General features: G+C 37.2%; 1 protein-coding gene across 7 annotated transcripts in view; it reads left to right on the top strand.

Annotated features, from left to right (window-relative positions):
• SYNE2 (spectrin repeat containing nuclear envelope protein 2) overlaps positions 1 to 15464 on the top strand; it is a 280177-nt gene that overhangs the window by 201025 nt on the left and 63688 nt on the right. For all 7 annotated transcript variants that reach the window (XM_074327378.1, XM_074327381.1, XM_074327379.1 and 4 more), the window contains 13 exons: positions 512 to 664; positions 790 to 999; positions 2409 to 2510; positions 3447 to 3566; positions 3724 to 3924; positions 5253 to 5426; positions 6684 to 6815; positions 9349 to 9545; positions 10485 to 10617; positions 11587 to 11769; positions 12185 to 12331; positions 13201 to 13377; positions 14778 to 14933. In XM_074327378.1, coding sequence (XP_074183479.1) covers positions 512 to 664; positions 790 to 999; positions 2409 to 2510; positions 3447 to 3566; positions 3724 to 3924; positions 5253 to 5426; positions 6684 to 6815; positions 9349 to 9545; positions 10485 to 10617; positions 11587 to 11769; positions 12185 to 12331; positions 13201 to 13377; positions 14778 to 14933 — 2085 coding nt within the window. The remainder of the gene's footprint in view (positions 1 to 511; positions 665 to 789; positions 1000 to 2408; positions 2511 to 3446; positions 3567 to 3723; positions 3925 to 5252; positions 5427 to 6683; positions 6816 to 9348; positions 9546 to 10484; positions 10618 to 11586; positions 11770 to 12184; positions 12332 to 13200; positions 13378 to 14777; positions 14934 to 15464) is intronic.

Here is a 15464-nt window from a genome sequence, read left to right as displayed (position 1 = left end):
AAATATGCAATATAATGATATTAACTATATAGTCACCATGCTGTACCGTCCCTAGCTTTGAGGTACTATACCTCTTTCTAACGAATCCCTTCAACTTTCTTGACTTCTTTTCCTTCTCCAAGACATAACCTGGTTTCCTTAACCCATTTTCTCCTACATTAAAATGTGGGAGGTGGGAGCAATGGGAAGAGGGATAGTGTGATTTATCTGGGACCACACTTACACCTGGGTGGCCCCCCCTAAGGAAGTCCTTCATCTTATGATTTGCCTCTTAATTCCATTCAATAGTCAACTCCCTGCCTAACACTGAGTTTTATAAGTTTGTATCTCTCAGAGTTAACATCTTAATTTTATTTATTCTGCTACCTATTTCCCAAAGTGTTTGAAATGACTACTTATAAAAAAGTATAACATAAATTGTAAACGACAACGGAAACCATGGAAAATGTAGCCTTAGGAAGGCAAGGAATCCTGATGATTTTCATTTTTTTCTTTTCTCTTCTTGATTCAGGAAAACATGACCGAAGAAACATACAGAAACTTGGATAAAAAATTATTTGAACTATTTCTGACCCTCAGTCAGTGCCTGGGAGGTGTAGAGCAGATGCTGCAGACACCTGAGCTCGTCAGAGAGGACGTTTGTACGCAGCAGGTGCACTCCGAGGTAGGGAACTTCCAACAAGCCCATGTGTTGACCGTTATCCCAGACTGCCCGCTAGGTAAGCCAGAGTTGAAGCCTCTTAAACTCAGAGCTCATTCACTGTGTCTTCCTGCCTCTCCGCTTTGCAGACACTGGCTCTTGAGCTGAAAAAACTTTACTTAGCTATGAGTGACAAGAAAGGTGATCTTTTGAAAGCCATGGCTTGGCCTGGCAAGAACACCAGCGTGTTCCCTGAATGTTTTGATAGCCTCCAAGTTTACATAGAGCACACGCAGGCCACAGCTGCATCGAGAAGCAAGACCCTGAAAGCTGGCCTCGACTATAACCGCAGTTACCAGGTATGGGGCTAGGCACTCGGCCAGCTTTGGCGTTGTTTTATGTTACAGCGTGGGCTCCTCATTTCCATTAATTCCCATTCCTGGCAGCATTCGTGAATAGGAATTGCTAAGGAAAGCGGCGACACATTCTTTCTGTAAAGGTCTTTAAATTCTGCTGCTCATAGTTAGAGATCATTGAAAAGCAAGGCCCTTTCTCAATCCTCAGATATGAATTTGTTATGTTGAACTAATGTGATGTTTCTTTCCTATATTACATTCAGCCACTTAATGGGTGTTGTATGGAAATATTTCTAGGTAAGAGGGAGCCGTTAAAGTTTTTAAGCAAAGGAATGACAGTTCATGAATATTTCGGGCAGATTCATCTGGCATTGTTTAATGTGTATTGGAGGAGAGACATGGGGCAGGTAGACTGGTTAAGAAGCCATTAAAATTGTCTGATGGAAAAAAAATTGAAGCACAACACTTGTGAAGGAATCGTGCCCATAAAATCAAGCCTGAATCTGATAAAGCCTCTAGGACTTAAGTAAAATAGACACAAGGGACGTAGCACAGTGGGAGTGCAGTCAACCAATGCAGACAGTGGGGAGCGGTACAGAATAAATGACCTGTTTTTTCACACACACCCCACCCCCATGCCAGAAACAGAAAAGAGAGATGGGTGGGGAACATGGAGAGATTATAGGAGACTTAAGATATCTGTTAATCTTTTGCAGCCTATTGGACCTCATTTAATCCCAATTCAAACAAACCAAAAAGATAAATTGTAGGCAATTATAAAAATGTGACCCCTGTCTGGACTGTTAATAATACTAAGGAAGTGGCTTTGATCTGTAGTATTTTTAAAGGGGGGAATATTTATATTTTAGAGATACATCCTGAAACACATACTGATGAAATAATATGATCCCTGGGATTTGCTTCAAAATAATCTGAGGGAAGGAAGGTTAGGTACAGTCAAGAAAGCTCAGGGGAGAGTACAGAGGACAGACGACCAGTCACAAGTCACTAGTTGTTAAAGCTGGATCATGGTAATGCAAAGATTTCTCTATTTTAGTATATGTTTGAAATTTCTAATAACACAAGGGCAACTAAATTTTATTTGTATCTATTTTTCAAATTTATTGGGGTGTCATTTGTTAATAAAATTATGTAGGTCTCAAATGTAAAATTTATAATACATCATCTGTATATTGCAATGTGTGTTCACCACCCAAAGTCAAATCTCCTCCTGTCACCATATATTTGACTCTCTTTACCCTTTTCTATCTCCCCACATCTCCCGTTTCCCCCTGATAACCACTAAACTGTTGAAGGACAACTAAATTAAAAAAAAACAAAACAAAAAAAAAAACGGTATTGAAGGCTTAAATGAAATTCTCACTGTTTCCTGCATTTATCTTTTTATACAGAATGAAATAAAGCAATTATATGACCAACTTATTAAGAATAAAACATCTTTACAACAGTCTCTGAATGAAATTAGTGGCCAGAGTACTGATGAGCTGTTTCAGGTAATCAAGTCAAAATAATTCAAGCTGACCTAACCTTGGACCAAAGAGTCTTGTATATAAGTTATGCTTTTGAACCACTTCCCTTTGAGCAATGGCAAGGCTTAAGTAAATTAAAAAAAGAAAATATATATGTTGACCTTTAAAACCATCTCTTAAGTAGTGCTTTATGAAGTGTAAATCAAAACAACAAAAGACCACTCACCTATCAACTGGGCAAAATTTTAAGTTTGTGCAGTGTTGGGAATGGCCCCACCCCCTCTTGGTAGGAGTGCTGATTGGTCCAGTTTCTAGGGATTATTAGCTAGACTATATTAGAATATTAAGCATAAATGCTCTTCCATCCAGTAGCAGTTTCACTTCATTTATTCAACAAGTATTAATTGAGGACCTGCATTGTTCAGGCACTGCTCTAGGTGTTGGGTTGCACTTATCCCAAGGGAATAAGACAAGTGCATAAAGATAAATATGTCCATAAATATTCAAGGATGGACCTGGCAGCACTGCCTGAATTAAAAACTCTAACCAGCCCAGAAGTCCATTAAGAGCAGACTGTTACTAATGCAGTGTGCAGCCTTACCATGGCGTGCCGTGTGTGTTTACAAGGAGCCAGGTAATGTTTGTACTGATCAGAGGAGAGGCTGAGGAACTGATCAGTGAGTGTGCAAACTGCAGAACAGAATGTGTGCAATTCAGTGAGTTTAAGGATGGGCACGTGTCGTCTGCTGGTACGTGCTTAGTGTGCATTAGGAACAAACTGTCAACTGTGGGTCTTTGGGGAGAGCTAGAGGTGAGAGCAGTAATTCTTTACTGTTTAATTTTTTATTTTAATTTTTAAAATTTTTAACTTTAAGTCTTTACTCTTTAATATTTTCAAAATGAATACACATTCTTCTCCAACTTACTAAAGGGTTTTACTTTTTTGCATTGTCTCTTTAGAAAGCAGATGCATATACAGTGGAGCTGCAGAACGCTGAAAGCCGTGTGGCAAAATTAAGAGCCGAAGGGGAGAGGCTTCGTTTACCTTATGCTTTACTCCAAGAGGTTTACAAATTAGAGGTATGTCTGAGCAGAAAACTGTCGATCAGGGAATTACTGTGATTATAAGGAGTAAGACTTTTTTATTTTTCCACAAGGGAGTTTAGATGTGTTCTGCATATGGATTATTTTCATGGTTGGATGAAAATATTTGTGCACACCTGCTCTTTCTTCTCAGGATGTACTTGACAGTATGTGGGATATCCTGAGAGCCAGGTACTCAGAACTCAGCAGCCCTTTCATCAGTGAGAGCCAGCAAGATGCTTTGTTGCAAGGCATGGTGGAACTAGTGAATATCGGAAAGGAAAAGCTTGCTCATGACCACTTACAACAAACCAAAAATAAAGTTGCCTTACAGGCTCAAATACAAAATCACAAGGTAAGATACACAGGTCAGATCACCTTTTCATAGACTAAGTTTTTCTGAGTGTGAACAGAGAGCATCCATTTTCTTCCTTGGTGGAATAATACATCATTCATTCATTCTTTTAACAAACATCTATTAGAGTGCTCACTGTGTGCTAGGGACCCTGCTAAACTCTAAGAATATGATTGTGAATGAAAGCAGATGCAGTTCCTTACATTCATGGAGTTTTCAGTTGATTGAAAAGACATATTTATCAAGGAGTCATTTAAACAAATATAAAATTAAATTTGGGGTACATGCTTAGAGAGCATTCAGTGGTGGAAATTGAATTTGGGAGGTTTGGAAAGGCTTTCCTGAGAACTGAAATCAAAATAAATATGTGTTTAAATATATAAATATATACCTAGTATATGCTGCAGTAAACTCTTTAGTTTTCACTTATTTCATTAAACCAAAAAACCTCATGATCACCAAGTAAAGATATGCAATAACTTAAGTGCAAATAATAAAAATTGTGGAAGATATCGTTCCCACTTTCAACCAGCTTAAGTCAAGGCCTTTGATAAAGAGACCTTAGTCTAAGAAATTCAAAGGTAAATATGTATCAAGGAAGTGGAGAAAATAATATCAATTGATATCTCCAATGTGCCCAGCTCTATGCTAGCTGCTTTTATAAACCAGTCTGTATCCTTTTCAAGGAATAGGAGAAAGCATTCACATAAGAGGTTCCTCCAAATAATTAGGACAGCTGATGTAAATGGAGAACCACCATGCGAAGAAAAGCCTTCCTCTTTAAATATTCTTAACGTGCCTTCTGGGAGCTTTTACGTACCCAGTATCCCAGTAGAGCATGTCAACAGATTCCCTTTATTTAGTCTTCTTATTGAGTAGTAGAAGTTAAGAGTCAGAGTTTAGGAACCCCCAGCTGTTGCATATGTGGGCTCTTTGGGCTAATACATCTATCCATCCAGCTTATTGTCTTGAAATGATTCAGCTACGTCAGTATCTACCTTTTTGTAAAGTTTCTTAAACCTCAAAATAACTGATTTAGGAGGATCTCACTGGAAATTGAAATTGACTAATTAATGTTTGCCCTTTATCATGGACTATTTGGTGGAAAATATTACTTAGGACGATTTTTCTTTATGTATTATTAAAATGCCATTTCTGTTCAAAGACTCAGATATACATAGTTTTGTTTTCTCCTGTGTTTGACTCTACATGGCTATCCTGGGATTTTGGATTAAAAAAGCAAATATAACAGTATAAAAAGTTGAAGTAACTTGGTGTTTAAGATTTTCACAATGTAGAAATAAATATTAAAAACCACTGTTTTACAGCTTTTTTTCCAGAAGCTTGTTGCTGACATGCTGTTGATCCAAACATACTCCAACAAAATGCTTCCTTCTTTATTGCAAAAGAAAGAGTCATTTTGGTCCGAACAAGTAAAAGAGGTTAAATTACTCGAAGAAAAGTCACACCAGTATGGAATAAAGCTACAGAGTTTGTTGCAGGTATTTGGGTCACATAAACTTTGTACTTAAGCTGGGAATTCCAGATGTTCAACCACCACCTCAGGTGTCGAAAACAAGTATCTAGTTATTATTAAGCAGTAATTAAATGGGAACTAACTATGAGGAATGTAGTACCCTGGTCTGGTTCTGACTATCGCTCCCTGGATGGAACATTAGCTGAGGTTTCTTATGTGTCAGTTAGGGTTGGTGCAGCATCAGTCTACCTTCTAGGTTTGTGTAGTAAAAGCAAACAAAATTGAAAGCACATTGAGATCTTGAATGAGATCATTTGTACGAAATAGTCAGTGGTTCAGAAACTGTACTTCCCAGAGGACAGGCTCAGATGTTCTTTCTGTTGCTGAAGTGGATTCATGACAGTCTTTGTCCCAGTTCAAAGAAAAAAATTAAGCTTGAGCAAAGCTCTTTCTCAGTTTTAAGGTTTTCCCCTTTAACTTTTTGAACACGGGATGTTAGCACATACAGGAAATAAACAAAAAGAAAGGAAATAGTCAACTTTATAATGTGATAGGCTATGGTGTTATTTTATGGTAATAAAATTTTCTAGTTAGTGTGTCAAATTGATATTTATAGTAATATTTCATGGTATTAAAAAAAAAAGACTTCATGATCCCAGTGAGCGCCCCTAATAGCCAGCTGACCCGCTATTTCAGTGGATATGAGAATTAGTCAGGTGGTTATTTTTCCAGCAGATAATATTGAGTGTTCATAAGTCCACCGTGTAGTGTGCTGAGACCCTAGAGGTGGGCTTCTGTGGAAACAGAGAGCCAGGACAAGGCAAGATTCACACTCAGGCAGTAGTACTCCCTTGGTAAAGTGTAACCCAGCACCTTTCAGCAGTATGGAAGGGTAGTGTTTGAGGCACTAGGGATTGGGCAGGGAGGGCTTGTCCCTTTGCCTTTCCAAATAAGAGAGATTCTTGTACGGCTCTGAGGCCTCCACAGAGGTATATGCTGCGAACATAACATCACTGAATCATATTTGTCCGTACTCAGTTTGATGAGACAAGCATAAAACACTAATGCCAATTGGATTTTTAAAAACTTTATCTCCAAAGGCAGTGGAATTATTTTCCATTAGACACTGAGCTCTTACTAGAGTGGATAACATCTCTTAGAAACCCCGGAACCTGTAAAGTTTGTACAGTCTTAGTTCATTTTTATATGTATGCTTTCTAGAAAATGACAGAATTACTTTAGAAAAAGGTTCCCATTGATTTTTATGTTCTTGATCCTCTAGAAATGGGAAGATTTTGATGAAAACTATGCGTCTCTTGAGAAGGACCTGGAAATTCTTGTCTCTACGTTGCCCTCTGTGAGTTTGGTGGAAGAGACAGAGGAAAGATTAGTGGAAAGGATTTCATTTTACCAGGTATTTTGCTTCTGTTTAAGCTGTCAAAGGCATGGTCTATAGCACTTTGTGCTTTTATTTTGTTTTCACTACGTTGCTTGATTTTAAAGATAAATGATTTGAATTAAAATGAAATACTGACTGTTGGACATATCTGGGAGACTGCAGATTTGATCATGAGCTCCTCAGCACTTCTCTCACCTTTCCTGTCTCTAAGCCTTCGTTTCTTTATCTGCAGGATGTAGATAAGCTAGTTCTACCTATGTCAGGAGGTGGGTGTCAGTGGTTATGGAAATGAGCTAAAGTATGAAAAGAACTTTGTATATGGGCTTCTAAACATATTACTACAGTGAAGCTCTGATTGAATATAGTCTGCGAGATAGACAATAATCTATTACCTGCCACAAGCTCCTTCAAAAGACTTCAAATTTTTAAAATTTTCTTGTGTAACTTTTAGTAGTAGTATCAAAGTTTCTGTGCCTTGGATTTCAATGCCACGGAAAAGATAAAAACCTTAAAATGATGTTTGAGTGGCATTGAGAACATGATCAACAAGCTAAAAACGAGTTTTAAATCTTCTTAACAGAAACTTGAAATACTTCGTTTTAACTTTAGAATATGTGTAATGAGAATGTGACTTGTGTGACTAGAGGTAGTTATCAAATATCACCTTTAAAACTTCAAAAGCTGTTTTGGTGCCTGAAAAGAAAATGGCCAGCTGGGAAATGAAAGCACGAGATACGTGGCAGGGCCCTGCCATTTTCTTGGAGGGATTTTTAAGCTCCTATAAGGAACATTTTCCAGAGGTTGGAACACCGTAGTTCTATTCTCTGAATGTCTAGAAAGCTATAATTGATCTCTTTGGCATCTTACTTTATTGAGCCTGACTCGAAGGTAAATCTCAATCCTTTGGGGGCAGGAAGCTGCAGTTTAATTCGTTGTTAGGGATACAGACGGTTCCATCTGAACAGCTAAAAGAATGCAGTTGAAAATAGCATTTTGAACCTGTTGTATTAAGAAAGAGTTAATACTAGTCAAAGTGATAGAAACCTGATTATTTTCCCAAATGTGACTATATCCCTTAAAATGTAACCTGTGATTCTATTTAAAAATTAAACAATTTTTCTAAGACATTTAAATAAACTTGCCAGACTAAAAGAAGTCCGATATCTTGTAAATCCCATCTCACTTACAGACTTCTTAAGGTCGTTCTCGTTCCTGTGTGTATTGGAGAGATTTGCATGTGTCTTGATCGGTGGACCTCTGGGGGCCGTAGAACATACACCTCAGTTGTGCGGCTTCAGGAGTCAAAGCAAACCCGTGTTGAGTGCTTGCTGGGCACCTCATGGGCCGTGTGCCCAGTGCAGTCAGACTCCTGTGTAAAATGAGGAAATTAAAACTTCTCAGAGATGCTCTAAAAATGAAGTGTCTCTCACCGAAGGTTTAGAAAACTGGAATCTTTTTTTTTTTTCTTTTCTGGACATTATTCTAGCCAGCAGCCTGGGGCAGTGGGTGGGGATCACAGATGGGAGTGATGGAAAGAACATTGGATGTAGAATTTTTGGTAATTTTTTAAATTACCAAATTGGAAAATAGTGAAAGTTCTATCTTGATCATAATTTATTTTTAAAGATTAAATTTAAATAGCTGTCTGGATACATGTCATTAACTGAACCCAACAGTGGAAGATAATTGCCTTTAGACAGAGTTCTCTTCAGGGGGTCAATTGTATTTGCAGTTTTGAAGAACTTTATTTTTCTTTTCATGAAGTTTTATTAATGACGTGGTGTCTGCTTTAACTTATTCTCCTGACGTGCTCTTCCTTTCTCCCTTCTGAATCCTTACATTTAGAAGACTCTCGAAACGAATTTTTTTCCTACTATTTCGGTCTAAAGGATAATAAAGAAATGCTTCTGATTTATCCTCTTCATACCTAGGTTGCAAAATAAAACGCTTACAGGGGCCAGGCAGAGGGACAGAAAAAGGGGCACTGCCTGGGTCTGCAGTCAGAAGGGTGCTGGGGACAGTGGTGGAGGGGAACCAGAGCACAGGCTCTTCTCAAGAAGCCTCTTGCTTGTCGGTTTCAACTCTTCTTTGCCCCGTGAGAATGCAGACCCAGATGGCTAGATCCAGTTTTCCCAGAGTCAATAGGAAATCATAATTTCAATATAAAATTTCTTAATTTTCAAAATAATCTTCAGGTCACCCAAAACCTGTCTGCAAGCTGAATGTGTCCCATAGACTGCCAGCTTTTTTTGTTTTCAGGTGGAGGAATTAACTATTGATTTAAATCTGTGAATTTTTTTGTGTGCATGTATAAGTCTACAGAGCTCAACCTGTGCCATAGAAATGCATTAGTTGGAACCTCTCATTGTGAAAAGTGATCAATAAGCCATTAATCATTCTTGTCCAGCCAGACTGTAAGAGTCTTGAGGGTTAAGAAACTGGTAATGTTTTTCAGTAGCCTCTATTGTAGGTTTTCAAGGAAGTATTTGTGAATAGGTTGGCCGGTTTCATTTTTAAATAATTTGTTCTATGACTTGACTTTTATTAGCAAATAAAAAGAAACATTGATGAGAAGCATGCCCGGCTTTACCAGACTCTGAATGAAGGCAAACAGCTGGTGGCATCTGTGAGCTGTCCTGAGCTAGAGGGCCAGATTGCAAAACTGGAAGAGCAGTGGTTGTCCCTGAACAAAAAAATTGACCATGAACTACACAGACTACAAACACTTCTCAAGTATCTGCTCAGGTATGATTCCTTAGGGATTGATTAGGCACAAAATTTTGCTGTGGAGAAAGACCTCAGAGGGGTTCTGTAGTCAACCGGATTTTACATGTGATCCCTCTGTTACAGTTTTCCTTTGATGGTCTGAGGCAGTTGGATCCTTCTTCTGGGTTAAATGGGACCTAGAGTCTCTGATACTGATTTGCTGCATTCAGGGCAATTTATAATCCGTTCTATGGAAACAAGGAATTATGTCATAACATTATACACGTTATCTTTATACCATGATGTTGCTCTTTTGTACCCTCTTCCAAAAGTTTTAAAATTTAAAAATATTTAATGTTGTCAGCTAACAGCATAGTTTGAAAAAGTCTTTGGAATTCTTCAGCAACTTTTTTTTTGCTTAGTTGATCTAATTTTGAACCCCTTGAGTAAGACACAGAACATGGAACATTTAAACCTCATTCTCATCCTTGCCTACTAGGGGGCTATCTTAACCCAAAGAAGTTTAAAAGTTACAAGAGGAACAGGATTTTATTTGGATATTTTTATCACATCAAGTAAATTTGTTGGCATCCAGCAAACAGCACTTTGCTCTTGTACAATTTATACAAATGCTGGTTATACTTTTATTATAAAGAAATCTATGAGAGGACATTTGATAAATAAAAAGTAATCTTTCTCCTTGCCCATGGGTTTACTTTCGTGTAGCTTTGATTAAAATAAAAAAATTTTAAAGGATGTTTTAGACTTTAAAATGCCACTTTGTTCTTGATTTAGTCATAAGACAGTCATAGAAAATGCCAGGCAAATCAGATTTGGGACATGAGCTAAAATAGTACAGTCCTTAGAAACACCATGAAAACATGCAGTAAAATAAGAACATATGCTGGTGGTGCATATTGCATATCATCGATGGAGTCCATTTCTAACTTGCTTTCTCTCTCACTTTGCTCCTGTTAGTTACAACAGAGATTCAGATCAGTTAACCAAGTGGCTGGAATCTTCTCAACAAACTTTGAACTATTGGAAAGAACAGTCCCTCAATGTGTCTCAGGACTTGGATACAGTCAGAAGCAACATAGACAATTTTTTTGTAAGTTGTAATGGAATATGCACAGATAATTATCAGTTAAAAATAAATATCTGAAAAATGATGAGGGTTAGATAGTCTCCATAATCATTTGTGGATAAGGAATAGATTTGGACTGATGGCAGCTGCATTCTCCAGTCTTAGAAATGTTTGTTTGTACTGCTCATTTATGCATTTATAATAGTGATACAGTATATTTTTAATTGACCCTATGAAATATATATATTTTAAAACTTGCTCTGACATGGGGCATGTTTTACAAATGCAGACAATAACTCCCCTGCCACCACAAAAACTTCATAGGATTATTAATTCACAAATGTTAAAGTTAATACATAGTTTTAAATTATTATATGCAAAACTGATATTTCTTCTAAAATGTTCTATTTTGAGATTTCTTTTAAAGAAAATAAAGTATTTTGCAATATAAATTACACTTTTGAAATTTTTAGTCCTTTCCAATAGTCTTTTTCCATTTTTCATATTTTGTAGCTGTGACTACTCACTTTGGTATTAAAATGTAGGTATTTTAAAATATACTTTAAAAAACCTGTAAGTACACAAGTTTTCAAATATTTTAGTTAAAAATTTGTTGCATTTATTTCATTTAATATGAACTTTCTGGTGTGCTCCATACTTTTTTAAAGTTGAAATTATGATTTGTCTATTTTTAAAAATATTAATCCACTAGACTATAAGTCACTCAGGGCAGAATTCATCTCTTTTGTTCCCCACTATATATCTAATGCCTGGAACAGTGTCTGACACTTAGGAAAAATGTGGTTTTTTTTTTTCCACATACTTTTTTTCCACATTCCACATATACACATATACATCCACATACAAATATTTACTATTTTAATTGAATTCAGTTATTTTGTTTTGGACTCTAACCAGTTATTCTGACTCTTGGTTATTCTGTGCTATACTTACATTTTAAAAGTTTCTAAACTTGAAAACTGTTTCCTTTAGGAGTTTTCAAAGGAACTCGATGAAAAGTCCTCCTTGAAAACTGCAGTTATAAGTACTGGGAACCAACTTCTTCACCTGAAAGAAGCTGACACGGCTACACTGAGAGCTTCTTTAGCCCAGTTTGAACAACAGTGGACAATGCTCATAACTCAGCTTCCAGATATTCAAGAAAAACTTCACCAGGTAAGTACTTAAAGACCCAGCATTTGAATTAGCATTCACTTGTTAGCTCACAAGTATTTTTAAATTATTTCTTTGACTCAATAATTTTCATTGACACTACCTATTTTTCTTTGGCACCACTGAATATAGGTCCTAATTACTGGACTCTCCTCCAATGGGATCTTTCTTGAGAAAGAAATCAGGCTTAATTACTTTATTTCCCAGTTTATCGGCATCACTGTTTTAGTTTATGTGAAGGTCATTGTCATTGTTTTGGGGTCGCTTATTCTAAGCTTGAATGCTGGGTTTGTTTTTGTGAATAACCTGCATAATTATGTAGCAAAACCTTTTATCAAACCAGATATCATCTTAAGTGATGCCCTGATTCATTTTGTTAACTGCGGGTAATTAAATGGAAATCATTTTGTCCTTGCAGCTTCAGATGGAGAAATTGCCATCTCGTAAAGCAATCACAGAAATGATTAGCTGGATGAACAATGTGGAACATCAAGCCGCAGATGAAGACTCTGAGCTTTCACTGAGTTCTGCATCTCAAGTTAAAAATCTTCTTCACAAGTACAAGGTAATTATATAACAAGAGCCAGAGGCGTTTTCATTAAAGAAGGCTCGTCAATCTGAGGGGAAATACTGAACAAAGAGACATGTAGGATATAATTTAGAAGAACTAATTCTGGGTGTGGGGAATGGCGTGGTGGATGATTCTCGAGAGATAAGTTGGTATACTTGTTCTTATTCTGCTTACATTCCCGCGTAGCTCCCATCACCACAGGACAGAATGCAAGTTTTTAACTGGCTCTCCACCCCCCTCCCGCACCCCCCCAGCCTCGTCTTTTCATTCCCCCACTCAAACAAACCCTTGGCTCGGCCTGAACCAAATAATTTGAGGCCCCTCCACTGTTTCTGGCGTTCTCCCTCCTCCCTCGCACCTTTGTGCTTGCTGTGCCTTCGGCCCGGAATTCCAGTGCTCCACTTTTAGCTGCAGAAATCCTCTCAGTCATCCTTCAAAAGTCAGCTCAAGTATCTTCTCATTTGGAAATCTATCCCTGACTCTCACAGCCAGATTAGTTTACTTTCTGGGATTAGGTGCTGTCATTAATTCCTATCAATCACACTGTATTATAATTATTTGCATGCTTGTCTGTCTCCCCATCTTGACTTAGCTTCTTGAGATCAGGGGCTATCCTAGCCCCAATACCGGGCAGCCGATAGGTGTTAAGTAACTGTTCTTTGGTGTTTCCAAAAAGACTCTTCACTCAAATAAAGCAGGTACCTGGTGGGGTTGGAGAAGGTAGACCGTAACTCCTGACAGGTGCCCCATGACTAATGGATGGGAGCTTGGCACCTCCTATTGTGTACCAAAGGGGACCTCCAGTTCATCTGACCTACCTCAGTTCAGGCTTTGGTTGTTTAATTTTGTTTGTTTTGTTTTAGGAGTTTAGAATGGAAATGGACTATAAACAGTGGATAGTTGATTTTGTTAACCAGTCGTTACTTCAGTTAAGCACCTGTGATGTAGAAAGTAAGCGCTATGAAAGAACGGAGTTTGCCGAGCACCTGGGAGAGATGAACCGCCAATGGCAGCGGGTCCATGGAACACTAAATAGAAAGGTATGCTCATATGTCACAGTTTGATGTAGGATTTGGCCTCTGCAAAATGCCACTTTCTGAAAAACTTTAAAAGATATTCATATAGTTCATTTGCAGTTAAACCTAATAATCATCTCAATTATAGCCTTTTCGAACTGTGCCAAAGAAGCTGTGTTTTAGCATTTTCCAAAAGAGTATGAAAATAGTTCTTACTGTTTCTTTTGAGATTTCTTAGTGGGAAATTGAGTTAGGCAAGTGAAGAGGAGACATTTTATTAAGATGTCTAGGATTATGTGCGGCTACTAAATGGCCAGAGATTTTGACATTTTCTGTGAAAGTAGATGTTTAAAGGGGACAAAGTATTTCAGCTTTGAAAAGATAATAAAAAGGAAAAAAGAAATGTATGTGGCCTTTTTGTAGGTTTTCATCCCATGACTCGGAAAAGAGTAAGAAGAGTTCTTGGAAAAATATTTAATACCTATATATAATTGATAGTGACAATTGGTTGATTTATTATGTTGAGAATGCATACAAACGGATCTATACAATTAAGATTCAAGCACATGAATGGACAAAGAATATGAACAGACAGTTCACAAAAGAGAAAATTGTAATTAGAAATAAACATGAAACAATTACAACTTCAGCTATCAGACACTCAAACATTAATGTAACATTACACACTTATGAAATTAGAAAAATTTAATAACGTAAAGGTAAAAGCCCAAAGCTATCACATTCATACCTTGCCGATAATGGCTTAAATATGACCCTTTTGGAAAGCATTTTGAAATTTCAAGGGCCATAATAGTCATCTATCTTATCTCTTAACCCAGCAGTGCACCTCTTACACATTTATCTTAAGTAAATAATCCTTCAAAAAGGAAAAGATAATGCGCACAAAGTGGTCAATTCACAATTATTTATGCTGGTAAAAGTAGAATGCCTTAATTTCCAGCTACAGAGGAGTAATTAATCAAGTTGTACTGTGTCTGATGAAATATTGGGCAGCCTTTCAAATTAAGGCATATATCAAGACACAGGAAGTGCCGGTGACATATTGGAAAAAATGCAAAATGTTACATATACTATGTATGTATGTATGTGTGAATATATAATATTGAATGTTAGCAACATGATTTCATTTTTTTCAGATATTATGGAACTCTAAAACAGCCAGCTTTCTTAGCATATTAGCTTTCATTTTAAATGTTAGAATTAAAATCCCCCTTTAAAAAAAATCTATTTCTGGACTTACGAATCTATTCCAGAAGTTATTGGGAGATCTTATTTTGCAAAATACTAGAAATCTGAAAAGAAGCAAAATTATCCTATTTAAAGTATCATAATCATGACATTTACATTTTAAAGCACATGATTTAAAATAAGAAATTTTTATTATCTTATTCATTAACCTGTAGATACAACGTTTAGAACAACTTTTGGAAAGTGTCACTGAGAATGAAAACAAAATACAGATTTTGAACAACTGGTTGGAGGCGCAAGAGGAGAGACTGAAAACTTTACAAAAACCTGAAAGTGTGATCTCGGTGCAGAAGATGCTCCTGGATTGTCAGGTGAGAAGACACACAACTCCTGTCCCGCACAGCTTGTCAGGCTCTGTAGTCACGCCTTATGCTCCATGGAGTAGGGCAAGCCCAGGTCATTTCTGGGGACTCGCCTCCAAAGCCCCATACATTTACTTTCTTATGTCAAATAGATAGTTATCCATGAGTTTCAAGATTGCAGAATGTGACTTTTATGATAAACAGACCACAATATTTTCATGGTTATTGTTATTAAGAGGTTTGAGTGTTAATCCTGAGGAAAAAAAAGTGTCCAAAGGGAATTTTGACGTTGATGTTTTCCAATTTTTGTGTCTTTTAAAGAGTTTATCAAATAGTCACAAAATTACTCTAAAGTTTTCATGATTTTGAGTATTTTCATTCTGTTTCTTCAGAGGAAAATGCTTTTCTTGCACCTACTGTGTAAGGTGTTCTGAAAGGACCTCTTGTCCTTTGGAACAACTGTCTGAATCGCTTTTGGGCTGGAGGGTGTTGGGTGTGCCCTTTGTTGTTTAGTGCTCATTTGCCAGGTCACTTAGTCTT

The sequence above is a fragment of the Rhinolophus sinicus genome, linkage group LG03 (assembly GCF_036562045.2).
Source record: "Rhinolophus sinicus isolate RSC01 linkage group LG03, ASM3656204v1, whole genome shotgun sequence".
Classification (NCBI taxonomy): domain Eukaryota; kingdom Metazoa; phylum Chordata; class Mammalia; order Chiroptera; family Rhinolophidae; genus Rhinolophus; species Rhinolophus sinicus.
This window is presented reverse-complemented; position numbering and strand designations above follow the sequence as displayed.